The sequence below is a fragment of the Ictalurus punctatus genome, chromosome 12 (genome assembly GCF_001660625.3).
Source record: "Ictalurus punctatus breed USDA103 chromosome 12, Coco_2.0, whole genome shotgun sequence".
Classification (NCBI taxonomy): Eukaryota; Metazoa; Chordata; class Actinopteri; order Siluriformes; family Ictaluridae; genus Ictalurus; species Ictalurus punctatus.
Window position 1 is genome coordinate 1833164 of NC_030427.2, and position 21837 is coordinate 1855000.

General features: G+C 40.2%; 1 protein-coding gene across 4 annotated transcripts in view; it reads left to right on the forward strand.

Moving 5' to 3' along the window:
* The window catches only part of LOC108261189 (NACHT, LRR and PYD domains-containing protein 3), a 264701-nt gene that overhangs the window by 226848 nt on the left and 16016 nt on the right, over positions 1–21837 (forward strand). The window contains exons 1-6 of one of the 4 annotated variants that reach the window (XM_053684421.1): positions 18440–18545; positions 18705–18826; positions 19285–19401; positions 19811–19865; positions 20100–20304; positions 20589–21837. The exon at positions 20589–21837 is cut by the window's right edge and continues 525 nt beyond it. The exons of the other annotated variants lie outside the window; for them this stretch is intronic. Coding sequence (XP_053540396.1) covers positions 18774–18826; positions 19285–19401; positions 19811–19865; positions 20100–20304; positions 20589–21837 — 1679 coding nt within the window. The 5' untranslated portion in view covers positions 18440–18545; positions 18705–18773. Of the gene's footprint in view, positions 1–18439; positions 18546–18704; positions 18827–19284; positions 19402–19810; positions 19866–20099; positions 20305–20588 lie in introns of those variants that run through there. 4 annotated transcript variants of the gene reach the window in all.

Sequence of the window (21837 nt, forward strand, 5' to 3'; positions counted from 1 at the left end):
CCCCCATCCGCCCCAATATCTTGTTTATCTTGTTTATTTATCTTGTTTATTTATCTTGTTTATTTATCTGTTTATTTATCTGTTTATTCTTCTTGTTTATTGAATGTACGTTTGCACGGAACAAAAAGGAGTGGCTCTTAATTTCATTGTACATGTGTATAGTGACAATAAAAGGCATTCATTCATCCATTCATTCAACATTGGCAGTGATGCCCCCATCTTGAATCATATATTAACGTAAATACTTAAATGTGCAGTCATTTGTTTCTTTTTTTCACTTTTTTATTAATTTCCTGCTTATTCAGGCTCAGAGTCATGTAGGCTGCATTGAATTTTATTTTCAATTCCCTCATCTCTTTTTCAGTGACTTTATCACTAGCACGTTGCACTGCTTTCACGATTGGGGTGGCACGAGGGGCAGACCTAGCAATGACACAATCCCTGGCGTTCTCATGTTTTGTACTGTCTCCATGCTTCTTTACGGTTTCTTTTTTAAAATGACTCGAACTGGTAATGAACTCTGTTTTACCAGCAATATCTTGTCCTGCTTTAGCACAAAAGGTGCAGTACATTTTCCCTTTGTCATAACGTAACCAGGCGAACTCTTGTAGGCAAGCTGATTTAAACTGTCTTGTCGGGATGAGAGCCGCAGGGACGGGAGAAGACTCAACTCGCTGCGCTTGGCTGTCATCATCTATAAAAGATTGCACACCGATTGAAACGGACTGGGATGACTCAAATGTCACTTGAGAACTTTCACTGGTCGAGTTGGTCTCAACATCGTGGGCATCTGATGTAGAGGAGGCAGGGTTTGGACAGGCAGGGGATGAGGAAAAAGTCTGATATATTTCTTCTCAGCTGACTAACGTTAGTTAACTAGGCAGTTAGCTAGCCTACATATAACAGATAAATTCACATTCTAACAAACTAAACCACATCAAACTAAATTAAACACCTTTTAATAAAAAGGCTCAGGCAGGGTTAGGTTAGGGGATGACTCAATCCAACACTCATTGGTGTGGGAGGTGGCACAGGCACAAAACCTTGTCCTTCATTCTGCATATATTTCTCTATATGTATTTAACATTCTATGAGAAAATATCAGCTGTATAAAAAAACGGAAAAGAAATTATATAATTTTTTAAATCTATATATTGTGTTAAAAACAAATTCTGCCACTTAAAAAAAAAGAATTTTCATGAATCTCATGAAAATGAATCAACGTAAATGAATCACATGAAAATGTATCACTTGAATATGAATCTCATGAAAATGAATCATACGTAAATGAATCACATGTAAATGAACCATATGAAAATGAATAAATAAATTAAAGACTTTAAAAAAAAATCTGTCTAAATGTAAGACGTTCTAGGTGTGGTTAACTACTGGGGGTTGGAGGATCAGTTTAGAGAACATTTTATTCCTTACATTTTATTCCTTCACTTTCATCTTTCACTACTTTTTTTATTTTACATTTTGTTCTGATTCTTTCCCCCTGAATGTCTGGCTAGAACTTTCTGGAACTGGGAGCTAATGCTAAATTTAATGCTCTGTTAGAAAAGACAGCTTGATGTGTGGTTTCATTAAATTCATTCAATTTAAATATCTTGTCCTTATAAGAAAAACTGCTGATTAAGCAATGCACTATACCATATTCATGAGAAAGTAGAATGTTGTATTTGTTATTTGACGTTTGTGTAAATTCAATACGTTGTTTTCAGCTAGCGATTAAAGAATTGGTTCATGAGTCATCTTTGTCAGATATGCTGGTGGCGCTTTCTGATTTTAGTCATTTAACCATTCAAAAAAGTTATTTGTGTGTGGAACAGTGTTGCATTGCACCCGAGAATACTGCAACCTGGAATGGAAAATAAGATTTATTTTGTTCCAACACTTTTTTGTTGTTGTTGTTGTTGCTGTTGTTGTTGCTCCAAAACTGAAAAGTGTTAAAATGGAAGCAGAAGTAAGTGTAGCTTCTTAAATTGTGTAGTGTAACGCAGTGTTTTTCAATCTTTTTTGAGCCATGGCACATTTTTTACATTGGAAAAATCTTGTGGCACACCACCAACCAAAAATGTTACAGAATGGCACTCTGTAGCCTAATACAGTATATATAATTACAATATAGTTTCTCAATTTATTTATACTCACTCAGTGTGAAACCTGGGCCTGTTTAGATGAACACAAAGCTGATATCCTGGCAGGAATTGAAGAAAGGCATACACGAAGCTCTTCTTCACCAGCTTTCAGTCTCTCTCTGTTTTTAGCTTTTATAGCAGTTAGGCTTGAAAAGCTCAGCTCACACACATATGTTGTGGAAAATGGGAGCAATGTCAAAACTTTGTTGGCCGGAATGGGGAATTCCTTGGCAGCAGTCAACCAAAAACTGTCCAAAGGAAGTTCAGCAAATCTTAGCTTTAAACCACGATCTTGTTTCAGTTCAGTTAGTTCCTCCTGCTCCTGTAAAGTCATGTCCTTTCCAACAGCAGTCAAGGCATTCAGTGGAGGCTGAAGAGAAATAAAATGACAACTTCTCCTCAAGAGTTTTCAGATGTTTACCTATTACCTCGCACAGTGCAGCAGGGTGATCTTGCCGTTCCTCTGTGAGTGGGAACATCTCAAGATTGGCACTTTGCACATGTTGTTGCCAGAGGTGCACCTTTAAATGGAATCCATTTATTTTATCTCATTTCGGCCTTGCATCCGTGTGTTCGGTTCATTCAGATGATGAAATATATCTGCCAGGTATGCCAGCTTTGCACACCACTCATCACTTGCAAACAGATTTGAGTAATCAGACCTCTCGTTTGTCAGAAACACTTTAAGTTCCTCCCGCAGCTCATACACACGGGCCAGCAACTTGTCACGCTACAACCATCGGACTTCCGCATGGAGCAATAAGGCTTTATGCTCCGCTCACATTTCCTCACACAAAGATGTAAATATACCTTTTCAAAGGTCGTGTCTTTACAAAGTTCCCTATGCGCACAACATCATCCACCACAGGAACTAGTTCTGCTGGTAAAGTCTTTGCAACGAAGGCCTCACGGTGCAGAAAACAGTGTGTAACAATAAGATCTGGGTTTCTTTCCTTCACTCTGCTAACGAAGCCTTAGGTGTGCCCGACCATGGCTGCAGCTCCATCAGTGCAAACACTTGTGCAATTTTCCCACTTAAGTCCTCCCTGGTCAAGATATTCCAATTTGACCCAAAAAAATTCCTTTCTTGTTGTTTTTTCTGGCAGTGCCTTACAAAATAGGAAGTTTTCTCTAATGGCATCTCCATCCACAAAACGCACATTGGCCAAGAGCTGAGAATATCCGTAGACTCATCAAGTTGCAACGCAAATTTCCTACTGATGCGTATCTTTTCCAAAACATGGCTTTCGATGTCTGTAGACATGTCATCAATACGTCTGGCAATTGTGTTATCTGAGAGCGGGAGTTTAGATATGTCTTTAACCGCGTCAGGGCCGAGCATCTCGTTGACAGTGTCTTTGCAGGCAGGTAGTATTAACGTCTCTGCCACAGTGTGGGACTTTTTTCATTTAGCTACAAGTTCAGCAACTAGCTTTGAGGGCTTTGTAATTTACCTTTGTGGTTTTTCTCATTAATGTTGCCTGTTTCGGTGTTTTCACGCAGGCAAACAAAATAGTCCATCGGCTTGTTTTGAAGCGACGGGTGTTTCGCTTGGAGATAGCGTTTAAGCTTGCTTGGCACTATGGCTCTATTGGACTGCTTCTCGCCACACACCAAGCATAATGGAGTCGGGGTCATCTCATCGCTGGTGAAAGTAAATCCTAACGAAAGATAACTTTTGCTGTATTGCCTCGAGCTCACCGTCTTTGCTTTCTTTTTACCACCACTCATACTAGGCCCTTCACCTGGGTCACAGTCTTGTCCAGGGCCCAGTTCGGAGTTTGCATTTTTCCTTTTTAAAAACTTCTCCATCACTGCCACCACGACCTGTCGCATGCGTCACTAATTCTCTTGTCTCTAAGAAGGTAGGAGGCAATTACCTGCTGCCACCCGGACGAATATTACATTACTCTGCCAGTCACTATATTACAGCACAGACACTCAACTATGGCTTATTATTTGCAGATAATAATGAATAAATTTTAATAAAAAAGAATTTTAAGACTAAGTGAAATTGGACAATTTCTCACGGCACGCCTGACGATCTCTCACGACACACTAGTGTGCCACGGCACAGTGGTTGAAAAACACTGCTCTACGGTATGTAGACTGTATTACATGCGTGTTGAGCAGAGAGGAGATATTATAATATTATACAGTATCTGGAAATATAGTGTGTGACTGCTGCTGAAATAAGGAAGAGACTTAGGATTCTCCTTTTCAAATCTGAAACCAAATTGCTGAAGCAGCACAATACTTCAGTAGTAGAATTCTCGCCTGCCATGCGGGAGGGCCGGGTTCAATTCCCGGCCAATGCCCAAGTGAATTTTGAAAGTTAAGCCTTCACCAAAAGAACATTACAAGCTTTATCATGCACAACTGAGTTTTGGAGACGTTTATGTTGCTTGAGCCTTCACCCAAAGCACTTCACAAGCCTTATCAATTCCGCCCAAAACTAGGGTAATGAACAAACTCCATGCTGCTGAAATATGGAAGAGATTCTCCTTTAGAATTTTAAACCAAATTGCTGAGGCAGCACAGTACTCAGCTTTAAATCACACTCTGCGAAGTCCATGGATTTTTAACATTGGTGGTTCAGTGGTAGAATTCTCACCTGCCACACGGGGGCCAGTCACACATAAGTGTAGAGCGCTAAGTAGGCAATAGAAAGCGAGGAAAATCCAGGAGGAGGGTCGGACGAACCTAACGTAAAAACATCGGTTCAAATATTTATTATATTATCTGTTACATATTGTATCTATGTAATTTTTTAAAAGCGGCATTGTCAACATTTACTATTCCGATACTCTTTCAGTGTGTAAAATTAACTGTTAAAGAAGAATGTGAAATTAACAGTTTGTCAAAATTAAAATAACTATCTAAATAATATATGCAGAGTGTGTTATAGTAAGTTATTGAAAATGTATTCCAAATAAGGAGTAAGATTTTAAAACATTTACAAATACAAGCTAGATAGAACATATTTACAAATACACAGGACAATTTTGTTTTGTTTTTTTAAATACAATGTTGTCTATACACAATTCCACAATGGTAGAGAGAGAGAGAGAGAGAGAGAGAGAGAGAGAGAGAGAGAGAGAGAGAGAATTGAATTGAATTTCAAAGGCCTTTTATTTACAAGCTTTTAAAAGCTACATCGACCTATTTCAGTCCCTCAGAGTCATTGCAAATGACCTTAAGAGAAAATAAGTCAATTAAATTTATATACATATAAATATATATATAAAAAGATAAATAAATAGATAATTAAAATACTTCTCCTTCCAGTTGCCTTCAAAACCCCCAAAGGAGTGAAGAATATAAAATAAGCAACCAAGTATCAACCAGTATGTATACAGTCTTCTAAAAGTTGAAGAAATCTCACTTTTTCTTCTAAAACCACACATAATGCCCCTTCCAGACACCAGATATTTTCAAATGCTACAAGGTCTTTCATCTCTTGGTGAAACTTAAAATCGATTAGTATCCTAGATTTTAAGAGAATCGCAAAAACCACTAAAACGCTGTCCCCTGAATTTGATTCAATTCTGTTTCTCCTGCTGACATATATGGCCATCTTTGCATGCCCTATGATAAAATTTATCAACTGACACTTAAACCTTTTTTTTGAGAGTATTTAAAACCAAAAATAAAAGTTTCGATTGTAAAACTCTCATTAAAATGGCCAAGCAGTCTCTGTAAAACAGTAAAAAGAGGCTTCAATCTCACACAGTGCATAAACATGTGAAACACAGATTCTCTCACGGCACAGAAAGGACATTCATAACTCACATCAGGGTTTAAAACACAGATAAAAGAATTAACAGCCACTGCACCGTGTAAAATCCTCCACTGTAAATCCCCACACTTTTTTGTTAATGGTGACTTGTACAAGGCTCTCCATTGTGGCTTTACATGTTCCTTTATTTGTAGAACAGACCGCCAAGGTGTGTCGACTCTTTTGTCCAGAAACTGTTTATTTAGAGATAGTACACACATTTTATACAGTTCTTTCCCAGATGGTACCTTGGGACCCACAAAACTTAGTTTTTCAGATTTAAAAAACACACCTGAGCACTCACGTACATTCGCCGAGACACTAAAATCCGGTAAAGAATCTTGGTCATTGGGACTAATTAGCCCTCCGGAATATTCCTCCAGCATTTTAAAGACCTCTTCAGTCAACAGGGACCTCCATTCCACAAGGAACTGCGTGACTACACGGACTGACCTCATCTTTATGTGCCCAGCAACTGCCACCGCGTTCCCAAAACCCGGTCCTGCTAAGGTCAGTAGGTCACCTAGAGTGACGACTCCAGCCCTGCGGAACCCCTCTGTAAGTGCAGGAAACGGCTTTCTCTGAGATACATCTAAAATGGAACCATTTATGATTGGCTCCTGCAGCAGCCAGTAGAGAGATCTTGAGCATTGTACTCTCTGCACTGTTAAAAGTCCCCACACTTTAAAAATATTACGGTAAAAAACAGGAAGTTTCCTGATGTCCATCTTTTTCGGGTCCATCCAGAAAAGAGGTTTATTTAAATCCAGCCCTTCAAGTGTCCGTAAAATGGCACATGCTACAGCCTTCCAGTTTGCATTTACAGGTCCATGTAGCAGCCTTTGCACAAACTGTAACCGAAAGGCTGCAGTCCTGCTCTGCAGGTGCACCAGTCCATGTCCCCCTTCATCCTTGGGGAGAAACAGAACACTCTGTGGAACCCAGTGTAGATTGTCCCAGAAAAAATTAACTAAAATTGACTGGATTTCAGATAAAACATGTATTGGAGGATCGATGCACGCAAGCCTATGCCAGAGGGATGATGCTACCAGGTTGTTAATTATAAGTACCCGCCCCCTAAAGGACACTTTTTTAACTAAAAAATTCCACTTCTCCAACCGACCCTTTACCTTCTCGACAGTCCCTTCGAAGTTTTTCCCCATAAACCCTTCGTCTCCTAAAAACACCCCCAAATACTTAAAACCACCTCTGCACCATAGTAAGCGGTCCCGATTAAAAACGCCATGCTTTTCTTCCAGTTTACCTTGGCGGAAGAAACAATTCTAAAACCGTCAGTGATCTTCAACGTCGTATCAACATCCCTCTGGCTGCCAACAAGTATCGCCACATCATCAGCGTATGTTGATAGTTTAAAAACACCCTCAAACTTTGGAATTCTTATACCTTGCAGTTCTGTTCTCAGTTTTGCTAAAAGAGGTTCAATCGCAAGGGAATACAACATGCCTGATAGCGGGCATCCTTGTCTTATTCCCCTATGAACTTTAAAAGGAGCACACAAGTCACCATTAATCTTCAGTATGCTTTCACTGTCACGGTACAGAACTCTTATTTTATCGATAAAGTCCGAATTAAAACCAAAAGGAGCCAAAACGTTCCATAAGTAGGTATGCTCAACCTTGTCGAAAGCCTTTTCCTGTTCAATTAAAACCAAACCACATTCCAAATTAAAAATCCTTCCGGCCTCTACAACATCCCTAATGAACGAAATGTTATCATGAATAAATCTACCCAGCACACAGTAGATCTGGTCCGGATGGATCACCTCTTCCATGACTTTACTAAGTCAGTTTGCCAATACCTTAGAGAGCAGTCGGTATTCCACACAGAGAACTGAAACAGGTCTCCATGATTTTATGTCGTGTGGATCTCCTTTTTTGGGCAACAGAGTCAAAACTGCTCTGCGACAACTGAGTGGCAGCCGCCCCGTGACTAAACTGTCACCCAGTCCCTCCAGTAGGTCTGTACCCATTTCAGGCCAAAAAGACTTATAAAAGTCAGCCAGTAGACCATCGATCCCTGGTGCCTTGCCACTCTCCATACCCTGGAGGGCTTGTAGCAGTTCCTCTAGGGTCAACGACCCTCCGAGGTCTGCATGTGTTTCCTTTGACACCTGAGGGAGATCCTTCAAGAAGACGTTATCATGGGCCTGCTCATCGGAGATTTCACACGTGTACAGTTCCTTGTAGAACCCGACTGCTCTCTTTCGAATTTCTCTATGGTCCACTAAAAGTGTCCCATCATCAGAAAACAGGCCATGTATCATCTTATTTTGACCATGCTTTTTTTCCAAATTAAAAAAGAATTTTGACGGTGTATCCATACACTCTACAGTCTGAAACCGTGACCTGACCAGAGCTCCTTGTGCGGTAACGTCTAGCAATTTAGTCAATAAATTCTTTTTTATTCTTAAATTTTCTATGCATACCTGCCGTCCTGTGTTTTTCATTAACTCTTGAAGCGCCATTATTTCATCCTCCAAGGATTTCATGCGTAGAGTTGTGTCTCTCGTGACATTGGAGGTATACTGTTGACACGGCTGTTTAATTTGCGTTTTGGCAAAATCCCACCACTGCTGCACTGATTTAAAAGAACCCTTTGTGGTTCTAAAATCACTCCAAAAATATTTAAACACATCCCTAAAATGAACGTCTTGCAATAAACTGGTGTTAAAATGCCAATACGCACTCTTATGCTTGAGTTTACTTAAATACACAGTAGCCAGAACCATACAATGGTCCGTAAATCCTACCGGTATAATTACACAACTTCTAAAAGCACTTAACTGCTGTTTAAAGCCATCAAATTTATCCAATCTGGTCATAGAGAGCATATTATTATAGGAGTGCACCCAGGTATACTGCTTTTGCATGTGGTGAAAAGTTCTCCAAATGTCCACAAGGTCACAGGAATTCATTAACTCGACTAGCCTTCTACGTGATGGCATAGCCTTCACGTGACATCAATTTTCTTTTGCTGCACTGTTTCAAATAACAAAAATCTTTTAATTCTTTCCCTTGCTCCACTTAAATTCAACGAAGCAATTCGAAACTCACTCATAAATAAGAGGAAAAATAATAGATTTACGTACATGATGTCTAGGATTGACTATCACTATCATTATTGTCTAACATTACATTGACTTTTGTAAGGATTTTCTTTAGATGGTATCCCTCCTGATCAGTGAAACCCCCTTCTGCCATAAACCCATGTGTTTTTTTAATAAACTGTTCCACATCCGGGAAAAACTCGTCTATCCTCACATTCCTAGCATGTTTAGTCTTTCTCAGAAAAGCCTTGATGTCGTCCACGCTATATTCATGGCTCGAAAAGCCACTTAGATTTACACTACATGTTATACTGCAGTCGGAGGCTTCACTCTCACTCTCTACCTCCACAGAATTCAGCTCCTCTGCAACATCTTTCCTCTTAGCCTGTGCATGAGGACGATTTCTCCGTCTCTTTCTCTGGGGCACCTTGAACACATTCTCTTCCGTCTCCATATGAGAGCTATCATCCGCAACTTCATCACCAAGGGACGGATCCACACTATCTAGTGACACCGTACTGTCCTGTGTATCCTTATCACCTAAAGGAAAAGAACTACAATTCCCATCTGCCCTGGCTGTCACAGGCTAATAGCACCAGCTGCTTTCCATTGCCCTAAGGAGTGATTCTACTGCTGCAGCGAGACCAAATACAATGAAAGGTAAGTTATTATTATAATTTTTGCACTTTATAAGTTTGTAATTTTATTTACGTGCTTTAAGACTTTATTTATAATTGAATCACAATATTAAAGTAAATGTTATGCTAGCGGACTGTACTAGCCAGAGTTAGCACACACTTAACCAATCTAGCACATTAGTAAGTACAATAAGTTAATAAAATGAAGTTAATATATTAAATAGGCCTCACTCGTCGATCTCTGACAAACGGCATGGGACTAGTTACGCGCCGAAAAAAAAGGGGAAGAAGAAGAAGAATTATAACTAGACCGGTACATTTCCTGAAGAAAATGTGAGTGGTGCTTGCGTTGGCGAAACAGGGACAGGCGCCAATACTTTCGAGAGCCGACGGCATAGGGCGCCAATACTTTCGAGAGCCGGACCGATATGGCACCAGCAATGTTAGAGCCGGCTGTGTAGTGCGCCAATACTTTTTAGAGCCGACCTTCAAGGGCGCCAGTACTTTTGAGAGCTGGCCGTGCGGGGTGCCAATACTTTTGAGAGCTGGCCAGATAGGGTGACAATACTTCTGAGAGCCGAACAGATCGCGTGCCAATAAATTTTAGAGCCGAACGTGTACAGAGGCAAAATTTTCAGAGCTTTCTCCTTAGATGGCCAATACTTTCGAAACTCAATGCAAGTCTATGGGAAATTTTCAAACTTTCAGCTTCCGTAGCGGGAATTCCGACATTCCGATCGCTTATAAAAGTCATAGCACACATCTCCTCAATAAGCTGATCGATTGGACACCTCACTCGTCAATCTCCGACAAAGCGCGGACTAGTTACGCGCCGAAGAAAAAGAATAATTATTATAATAATAACCAGAACGGTATATTTTCTGAAGAAAATGTGAGTGGTGCTTGCACTGGCAAAATTTGGATCGGGCGCCAATACTTTCAAGAGCCGGATGGATAGGTTGCTAGAGGGGTTTAGCATGATGCTTGCATGTTTTAGCATCAAGCTAGCATGTGTTAGCATCAAGCTAGCATGTGTTGGGCATCATGCTAGCATGTTTTTGCATAATGTTAGCATGTTTTTGCACATTTTAGCATCATGCTAGCACGTTTTAGCATCATTCTAGCACGTTTTAGCATCATGCTAGCATGTTTTAGCATCATTCTAGCACGTTTTAGCATCATGCTAGCATGTTTTAGCATCACGCTGGCATGTTGCTAGCATGTGTTAGCACTATACTGGCCGTGTAGGGTGCCAATACTTTTAAAGCTGGACAAATAGGGCGCAAATACTTTTGAATGCCGGACTCGTAGGGCACCAATACTTTCGAGAGCTGGACGCATCGGGCTCCAATATATTTGAGAGGCGAAAGCGTAGGGTGCCAATACTTTCAAGTGCCGGACGCTAAGGGCGGCAATACTTTTGAGAGCCGACAGTGTAGGGCTCCAATACTTTCAAGAGCCAGACAGATGGGGTGCCAGCATTATTAGAGCCAGCCGTGTAGTGCGCCAATACTTTTTAGAGCCAGCCATCAAGGGCGCCAGTACTTTTGAGAGCTGGCCGTGCGGGGTGCCAATACTTTTGAGCGCCGGCCAGATAGGGTGCCAATACTTCTGAGAGCCGAACAGATCGTGTGCCAATACATTTTAGAGCCAAACGTTTACGGAGGCAAAACTTTTAGAGCTTTCTCCTTAGAGGGCCAATACTTTCATAACTCAATGCAAGTCTATGGGAAATTTTCAGAATTTGACCTTCCGTAGTGGGAATCCCGGCATTCCGATCGCTTATAAAAGTCATAGCAGACATCTCCTCAATATAGTCGATCGATTCAACACCTCGCCGATCGATTCAACACCTCGCCCATCGATCTCTGACAAACGGTGCAGGACTAGTTACGTGCGGAAAAAAAAGTGGAAGAAGAATAATAATAACTGGAACGGTACATTTCCTGAAGAAAATGTGAGTTGTGCTTGCGTTGGCGAAACAGGGACGGGTGCCAATACTTTCGAGAGCCGACAGCGTAGGGCGCCAATACTTTCCAGAGCCGACAGCGTAGGTTGCCAATACTTTCCAGAGCTGAAAAGATATGGCACCAGCATTGTTAGAGCCGGCCGTGTAGTGCGCCAATACATTTTAGAGCCGACTGCCAAGGGCGCCAGTACTTTTGAGAGCTGGCCGTGCGGGGTCCCAATACTTCTGAGCGCCGGCCGGAGAGTAATAATAATTATAATAATAATAATTATAATAATAATAATAATAAGTATGCAAGGGAACAATAGTAGTGCTTTTCAAGCACCACTAATAATTATAATTAGTATGCCGAATAACAAAAGTAGTGCTTTTGAAGCACCACTAATTAAATGATCCATAGAATTAACCTGCATAAAAAATGACAATGTCTGCATAGTTTTTCTTCAAAGTGTACTTTCATTGTACTTGAAAATTGCAGTTGTAAAGTATTTGTCCACTTAAACATTTACATCTGACCGTTAACAATAAAAACTCTGTGCAGAGCTATCATATTTGTAGAATTTGATGTGGAATATTCGGTCACTGAATACTTCTCTCTTTCTCTCGTTGTGTATTGAGTATTGATGCTGCAAAAGAAGACGGATCTTTTGGTAGGCTGGTTAATGATGACCACAAGCACCCAAATGGCAGAATGCAGAAGACTGAAGTGGATGGAAGCCCACATCTTGGTCTGTTTGCTTTAACAGACTTTAAAGAAGGTGATGAAATTGCCTACAATTACAGAGGAGGAGACTGGCCTTGGCGTAGCAAGGTATGCAGGGTATCTCCCTCTCTGTTTTCACAATTTAAAAATTATTCAAAAATAAACATTGTCTTATCCGGCAGTGTCGCAATTCATTTTTGTTGCACAACTAATTTTGTGCTTGTGCATTAACAATAAAATTAGACATTATTGTTCATCTGATCTGCTTCAGGTATTTTACTGCCACGTTTAAGCATGAACTACAAAACGTGTGTGTGTCTGAATGGACCGTAATTATCCCAAAGTCTTCCAAAGTATCCCATATCTAACCCTGAAATAATAAACTTAATTCCTATAGTGAAATAATTATTGTTTTTGTTGTATTGAAAAGCATGTTTGCTTTCTGTTACATAATCTTGTCTGTTAATAGTTACTATACGGAGTCCCCACAAAGCATGTTTTATTCAGGTGTGTGTGAGGGAGTCTTGTGATAGCTGAATAGATATGTGAATTTAGAACAGTGTTCCCATAGGTCACTTAAACCTGAACTGTGTTATTACTGTGAATTCATTCTGAATGCATCATAATTATCCCAAAGTCTTCCAAAGTGTCCCATTTCTAACCCTGAAATAATAAACTTAATTAATAAATAATTATTGTTTTTGTCGTATTGAACAGCATATTTGCTTTCTGTTGCATATTCCTCTTTTAGATTTTCTAAATGTCTATTAAATATGCAGATTATGGAGGGGGACACTGCTGAGAGCAATGGCCAGGAGAAACAGCAGCCATCACAGTCTACACCTTTTCTGGATCATAAATATCAGAATTGTGTAGTTTGCTGGCACTTTTAATCCTGCCTTTCAATCACACCTCTCCATAATTTCCAACATAAGCATCCCCTGGGACTCAGTAGGTTCCCTACTGCATCTTCTATTTGGTACATATGCACAAACTGCAGTCAGAGTTTTCATTCTTGAGACGTGAAATCTAAGTTCCAGTCTGTAAGTTGCCAGACAATAATTTCTGTCGGGTGTAAGGGTGTGTGTTTGCTATGTAACTAATGTTTATTCTTACATTTAGGTAAAACATCTACTCTGAAAAAGAGGAAGGCTCGGGAAGGAAATGAGGTCCATGCAGTGGAGAGACGTATGAAGACCTTCATCATGTCATGTCGTGTCCCAGGGAAGTTGGTCTGTGAAAACTGCATTAGATCTGAGTCTTTATATCTTAAAGATAGAGACTGGCAAAGTGTCAAATTCTATGTCTATAACTGCACTGTAGCTTACAAGAGAGATATAAACAAAGATGAATTACCACTTTGATAGTAACACTTTACATCTATATTACAGATACTGTACATCATAACATCTGTAGTAATGCTTTAACAATAAGTTACATTACACCTCTAGCCTTTTACTTTGTAATGAACCGCTCAGCATTTACTTCATCATAAACTAATCAGGAACAAATCAGGCATTTAATTCAATTCAATTCAATTCAATTCAATTTTATTTGTATAGCGCTTTTTATAATAGACATTGTCTCAAAGCAGCTTTAAAGAAATATCAACATGTTATGCAGATATTAAAGGTGTTAATTTATCTCAACTGAGCAAGCCACTGAGTGGCGACGGTGGCAAGGAAAAACTCCCTAAGATGTTTTAAGAGGAAGAAACCTTGAGAGGAACCCGACTCAGAAGGGAACCCATCCTCATCTGGGTAACAACAGTTAGTGTGAAAAAGTTCATTATGGATTCATATGAAGTCTGTATGGCGTTAGGAGCAGTCGTAGTCCCAGCAGTCTGGAATTAGAGAAGATTTGAGCTCCATCCAGAGGCAGAAAGGATCTGGATCTCTAGTATCTCCATAAATTCGTGTGGGGCTCGGCGAAAGGAGAGAGGGAGAAAAAAGATCATTATGACTGCGAAGTAGTAGAACAGAATCTAGTCAGGGTAGGTTGAGTAAACAAATACGTTTTAAGCCTAGACTTAAACACTGAGACTGTGTCTGAGTCCCGAACACTAATAGGAAGACTGTTCCATAACTGTGGGGCTCTATAAGAGAAAGCTCTCCCCCCTGCTGTAACCTTCACTATTCGAGGTACCGTCAGATAGCCTGCATCTTTTGATCTAAGTAGGCGTGGCGGATCATATAAAACCAAAAGGTCGCTTAGATATTGTGGCGCGAGACCATTTAGTGCTTTATAGGTTAATAAAAGTATTTTATAGTTAATGCGAGATTTTACTGGGAGCCAATGCAGTATTGATAATATCGGTGTGATATGGTCGTATCTTCTAGTTCTAGTTAGGACTCTAGCAGCTGCATTCTGGACTAATTGGAGCTTATTTATATTCCTACTGGAACATCCAGACAGTACGGCATTACAGTAATCTAATCTAGAGGTGACGAATGCATGAACTAGTATTTCCGCATCATGTAGTGACAATATGTCTCTTATTTTAGAAATATTTCTGAGATGAAAGAAGGCTATCCTAGTAATATTATCTACATGAGCGTCAGATGATAGGCTGGAGTCAATAATTACTCCAAGGTCTTTAACTGCTGTACATGATGAAACAGAAAGACCATCCAGAGTAACCATGTGATCAGAAATATTACTCCTAGCTACACGTGGGCCTAATAAAAGTATTTCTGTTTTATCAGAATTAAGTAGAAGGAAGTTAGTTAACATCCAATGTCTAATGTCCTTTACACAATCCTCAACTTTACTAAGCTTCTGTCTGTCCTCTGGCTTCGCTGAAACATATAGCTGTGTATCATCAGCATAACAGTGGAAGCTAATTCCATGTTTACAAATAATTTGACCTAGGGGTAGCATATATAAAGTAAAGAGCAGTGGGCCTAAAACAGAACCCTGTGGAACTCCAAAAGTAACCTCAGTACGCATGGAGAATTCACCATTTACATCTACGAACTGATAACGATCGGTCAGATAAGACCTGAGGCAGGAGAGGACTGTTCCCTTAATACCAACAACATTTTCTAATCTATCAAGGAGAATAGTGTGATCTATAGTATCAAAAGCTGCACTAAGGTCGAGTAACACAAGCAGCGAGACACAACCCTGATCGTAGGTCAGTAGAAGGTCATTTACTACTTTAACTAACGCTGTCTCTGTGCTATGATGAGGTCTAAATCCTGACTGATACATTTCATGAATGTTATTCCTATCTAAGTACGAGCATAACTGCTTTGTTACAACCTTTTCTAAAATCTTAGAGATGTAGGGGAGATTTGATATTGGTCTATAGCTGGACAGTTGAGACGGGTCAAGATCAGGTTTTTTAATCAAGGGTTTAATAACTGCTAGAAGTGGTTCAGAAGTGGTTTTATACCTCGCCCTTTACGCACCGAGATTTGACCGGATTCCTTGAATCTTTTAATTATATTGTGCACTGTAGAAGGTGAAATGACCAAAATCCTACAGATTTGTCTTTGGGGAATGTTCTTCTCAAAGTGTTGGATTATTTGCTGACATCTCTGTTGGCAGATTGGCGAGCCTCGACCCATCCTTACTCTTGAAGGACTCTGCCTTTTTTGAAGGCTCCTTATATATATGATTAGACGATAATTAGACCTCACCTGTTTCACATGACCTTCTTCTTTCAACTCGTCACATCGCTATTAATCCTAAATGACCCCTGTCCCAACTTTTTTGGAACATGTTGCAGCATCAATTTCAAAATGAATGTTCATCTTCGAGAAAATTTGCAGTTGATTAGGTAAAACATCAAATACCTCGTCTTTATGTTTTTTGTTTAAATACAAGTCAAGGTACATTTACAAATGACCCCTCATTGTTTTATTAGCATTTCCATACTGTCCCAAATTTTTCGGTATTGGAGTTGTCTGTCACTACATGATGCAGAAATACTAGTTCATGCTTTCGTCACCTCTAGATTAGATTACTGTAATGCCTTACTGTCTGGATGTTCCAGTAGGAGCATAAACAAACTCCAGTTAGTCCAGAATGCAGCTGCTAGAGTCCTAACTAGAACCAGAAGATACGACACATCACCCCGATCTTATCCACACTGCATTGTCTCCCAGTGAAATCTCACACTGATTATAAAATACTATTATTAACCTATAAAGCACTGAACAGTCTCGCGCCATGCAACTTTGATCAAAAGATGCAGACTCTTTGATGAAACATTGAATAGTGTTTTTGTAAAATGATGTTGAAACACACACACACACACACACACACACACACACACACACACACACACACACACACACACACACACAGATATTTAAAATAACAGAGAATGCCACACAAGTTATTATAATTTATGAATGTACAGTCAAAGATTGAACATTTACATTTAGGCAGCTTTACCATAAAATGGCAGTTGATTTGTGTAAGTGTGCGAGGAATAGTCTGTAATATATCAGACAGACGTGTGTGTGTGTGTGTGTGTGTGTGTGTATAAAGGCATTATATAAATGTTATGGTTTGTTTTTTTATTACACCATACTATGTACATCAATGTGTATATATAAACTACATGTGTGTTGGGGTGTGTGTGTGTGTGTGTGTGTGTGTGTGTGTGTGTGTGTGTGTGTGCGTATGTGTGTGTTTACCTCCAGCAGTGCCTTCTGTACGGCAACTTGGCTGTACACCCTCGCTCCTTCTTCAGGAATGACAGCGCGAAGTTTCTCTTTATTCAGAGAGAATAGCTGAGCTCCTGTTAACACACAAAGACACTGTGTAGTCCTACACACACACACACACACACACACACACACACACACACACACACACACACACACACAGATATTAATAAATTAATAGATAATAATATTTTATAAAAATTTGACAAGAGGCAGTGATTCACACAGGCCACTATAGGGAGCCGGAGCACAGACTGCCCTTTTACTAGACCATTAAAAATAAAGAGAATTAGAGTCACACCAGTAACTTTGTTCCAACAAGAGTAACACACACTTTCTGTCAAACTGTCAATCAAAGTAGTGTGTGCTGATTTATAGCCCTTTGTGCTTCTCAGGCCGACATTTCTGTAAGTGACCTAATTTATGACCGGGGTGGGGTGGGGGGGGGGGGGGGGGTAACCCTATTGATTGTATCAGTGAGTCAGTCTAGCTCCTGTGTGTCTGGGCAGTGGTGGAGAGGGGTGTGTGGGGGAGTAGTCCCCCCATATTAACCATTGATACGTCTGAAAAGCGTATCAATGGTTAATATGGGGATGTGTTTGTGTTACTGTGTGGCGTTATTTCGTTTGTGTAAACACACTGTTAGAAAAGCATGATGTTTGAATGTGTACATATATGAGTAGAATATTTGTTTGTGAAATAAATGAAAACAAATGTAAATGTACTGGTCTAGTTTATTATTATTGTTGTTGTTGTTGTTGTGTGTGTGTGTGTGTGTGTGTGTGTGTGTGTCTGTGTTATTATTTCTGTGTCTGTGTTATTATTTCAGACATCAGATATTTCTCATCTATATTAAATGTTTTCTACACATTTGATCATTTTAGAAAATGTTTGAAGGATTTTTACACGCACCCCTGCTCTCATCAGACAGAACCTCGATTGGGAAACACTGGGTTAGTTACTCGTCTGACCAATGTGTTTAACTTACTCTCCATCATCACTTTTATTCTGAGTAACATTCATTATTCACACAAAAACTACTTACACACCAATCCTCACTAATATCAGGATACTCGCTCTCATTAAGGGAAAACCAGAAAAAATACATTTCTGCAGATATTTAAGTAAACTTACTCAGTGTATGAGTTCTGCTTCTTTATCTAATGATCTGCTGAGTGTTTCTAGCTCCTGTTATTTTATTTTAGTTTATATATTTGTATAGAGCTTTGACAGTTGTTTGTGCACAGCTGAATGAAGTCACGAGATAATAAATGAAGGTAATGAAATGATAATGTGTGTGATGTAGATTTTACCAGACTTTTAATTCTGTTCTCTGTATTTGCAGCGTTTTCAGACTTATACTTTCAGTATTTACAGGCCTTTGCTCGATGGATCAGAAAGCTGTCTGAAAACAAACCATATCTCTCTGTGTGTGTGTGTGTGTGTGTGTTTATTACCCTACCTCACTGCCCCTCCCCCTCTGCAGAATAAAGGGTTAGGAAGTGAAAGTGAAAGTCAGTCTCCATTTTGTGTGGAGGGGAAAATACACCATTTCAGGAGTAAAAACACAGTGAGTATCTACATCTAAAGCTATAATATATAAACACACTGAATGTGCACTAGATGCAGAAGAGTTTTGTGGGTTTGTACTGAAGTTTGAATGTACACAGGTTGTTTTATGACTTGATACAGTGACTATTTCCTGTAAGTGAACTCTGTGCTGATACAGGGTTTGATTTAACACACCGATGTTGGAGTGAAGTAAACGTGTGTCCTGCTGTAATCTGGAGAAGGAGACATGACCTCCAACATGAGTGTGTCTGGAGAACAGGACTTAAAGAGAGACGGGAGGTGAGCTACTTTTCCATTCACCAGCAATAAACACACACCGTCTCATGGAACAGATCTGTATCTCTAAACACTCACTAGTGTACAGAGGAACTAGACTTTGGTTTAAGGTGTTTAATAGCAGTGAATATATCACTGATCTGATCTAAGAACAGTTTAGAGAAATCATTCACTGAGAGAAGAGTAAAAAGGACTGTGTAATGTGGAGGAGAAGAGCAGCGTAGCTTTGAGTCAGTGAACTCTACAGGCTTTAAGACCCAGCTGAGTCAGTTATCTGTGACTGGGACTCCTGACATCAGTGTAATTCCTGAGGTATGGGGCGTGTCTCCTGTTTGAATAAGTGTGCAGACTGGAGCTGAATTAAAAAGATGGAATTATTGGTGTTTAATGATGAACACATTGTGTAACAGTGCTGAGACAGCAGAGTATTAATTATTGCTGATATTTCTGTTTAATTCTAGAATGATGGAGGGAAAGAGATCAGACTCACCAGAACCCAGCTGTGTGTCCATGAAGAGTGACGCGTCAATGGAGCATCCGCTTAACTTCAGAGACGGAGCCAGTTCTCCTGATGTGAGGTCAGTACAGTGAGGTGTTTTACAGCAGTGTTCCACCTGATCAAACTCACTGGTCTCATTCTGAAGCCCTTCATGATCTTTATCAGGTGTTGAAGCAGTAAAACACTAAACTGTGCAGTGCTGCAGCTCTCGGACTGACAGTGAGGAAAACTGCTTTAAGAGTTCAGTTCAGTCTGCAGTCCCTGAGCTGGAGGGTCTGTGGTGCTACACAACAACATTTACACCTGGACATTAATGACTAGATCACTATTTTATTCATAAACATGTTAGTGTCCGTGAGAAATCCTGAAATCAGTGTATTGTGTTAAGAGGATGGTGTTAAATATCTGTCTCTGTATGTATTAGTGTGTGTTGTGCAGCTATGAATACATATAGTCTATATCACATCATGTGTTTTATTTCTTCACAGACCACAACAGAAGAAATCAAACCTCAGCAGAAACCAGCTGGACTCCATATTCAAGGTGTGTGTCTTTTTAATGTGTGTAACTTGTGTGTGAGTATGTTGCAGGTTTTTTATTTAAGATAACGACAATTTACAGATTTATTGATGTGCAGCAGCATTATGGGTAATCAGGCAGAATTTCAGCTGTAACTGTGGGAATAGAAAAAGACTTTTATTCTTTTCATAAAATAAAAGCATCTCTCAGTGTGTAACATTATAATATTTAGATGTGTTCCTGTGTGTTTCTAACCAGGAGCTGGAACACAAAGTCATCACTCTGATAAAGAATGAGCTGAAGAGGCTTAGGAAGCTCCTGAGTCCAGATTACCCAGCATGCACTGAGAGGGAGGTGCAGGATGAGGAGGATCTGCACAGTGTCAGAGAGGGAGCGCTGAAGATCACACTGCACGTCCTGAAGAACATGAACCACACAGATCTCGCTAACACACTGCACAACAGTAAGAGCTCTGAGTCATGACTTTATTCCATCAGGTTCACTTCAGAGAGAGGAAATAGTTTTAGATAGGAACACTTTTAGTTTGAAGTTTGAGTTTAGTATCATGTGCATCTGCTGCTTTTCTGTTCTGTTCGTGGTCCAGCTTGTGGTGACTCTGTACAATGGTCCTGTTCCTTCAGGAATATTTACTACATGAATCAGGAATGAACAGCAGCATTAGAATTTTACATTTAATCCTGTGTTCAGTGATTTTACATTAAAACATGTTATTACTTTGTTTATTAGAGTCTGTGGCCCCTGTGTATCAGACAAATCTGAAATCCAGCCTGAGAGAGAAGTTTAAAAGAATTAATGAAGGAATCTCACAGCATGGAAGCTCAGCACTTCTGAATGAGATCTACACAGAGCTCTACATCACAGAGGGGTGGAGTGGAGACGTCAATAATGAACATGAGGTGAGACAGATTGAGACAGCGTCCAGGAGACCAGCAGCACAGGAGACACCCATCAAATGTAATGATCTCTTTAAAGACGAGTCCATCAGAAGTGTGCTGACTAAAGGAGTTGCTGGAATTGGAAAAACAGTCTCTGTGCAGAAGTTCATTCTGGACTGGACTGAAGGAAAAGCAAATCAGGACGTCACCTTCATGTTTCCACTTCCCTTTAGAGAGCTGAATCTGATGAAGCAGAAACATCTCAGTCTGATGGATCTTCTTCATCACTTTTTCCCTGAAATGAGAATACTAGAATTAATAGACTTCTACAAAGTGCTGTTGATCTTTGATGGTCTGGATGAGTGTCGACTTCCTCTAAATTTCCAGAAGAATGAGAGACTGTGTGATGTGACAGAGTCAGCCTCAGTGGATGTGCTGCTGACGAACCTCTTCAAGGGGAATCTGCTTCCCTCTGCTCTCCTCTGGATCACCTCTCGACCAGGAGCAGCCAATCAGATCCCTCCTGAGTGTGTAGACCAGGTAACAGAGGTACGAGGGTTCAGTGATCCTCAGAAAGAGGAGTACTTCAGGAAGAGGATCAGTGATCAGAGCCTGGCCGATAAAATCATCTCACATATGAAGTCTTCAAGAAGCCTCTACATCATGTGCCACATCCCAGTCTTCTGCTGGATCTCAGCCACTGTTCTAGAGAGAATGTTGGGTGGAGCAGAGAGTGGAGAGATCCCCAAGACTCTGACTCAAATGTTCACACACTTCCTGATCTTTCAGATCAAACACAAGGACCAAAAGTACCATCAGAAATGTGACCCTGATCCTCAGCAGACCAGAGAGAGTATCCTGGCACTGGGAAAACTGGCTTTCCAACAGCTGGAGAAAGGAAACCTGATCTTCTATGAGGAAGACCTGAGAGAGTGTGGCATTGATGTGAGAGAAGTGTCAGTGTACTCAGGAGTGTGTACCCAAATCTTCAGAGAGGAGTTTAGGCTTCACCTGGGGAAGGTGTTCAGCTTTGTACATCTGAGTGTTCAGGAGTTTCTGGCTGCTTTATATGCATTTTTCTGCTTTATTTTTAGAAAGAC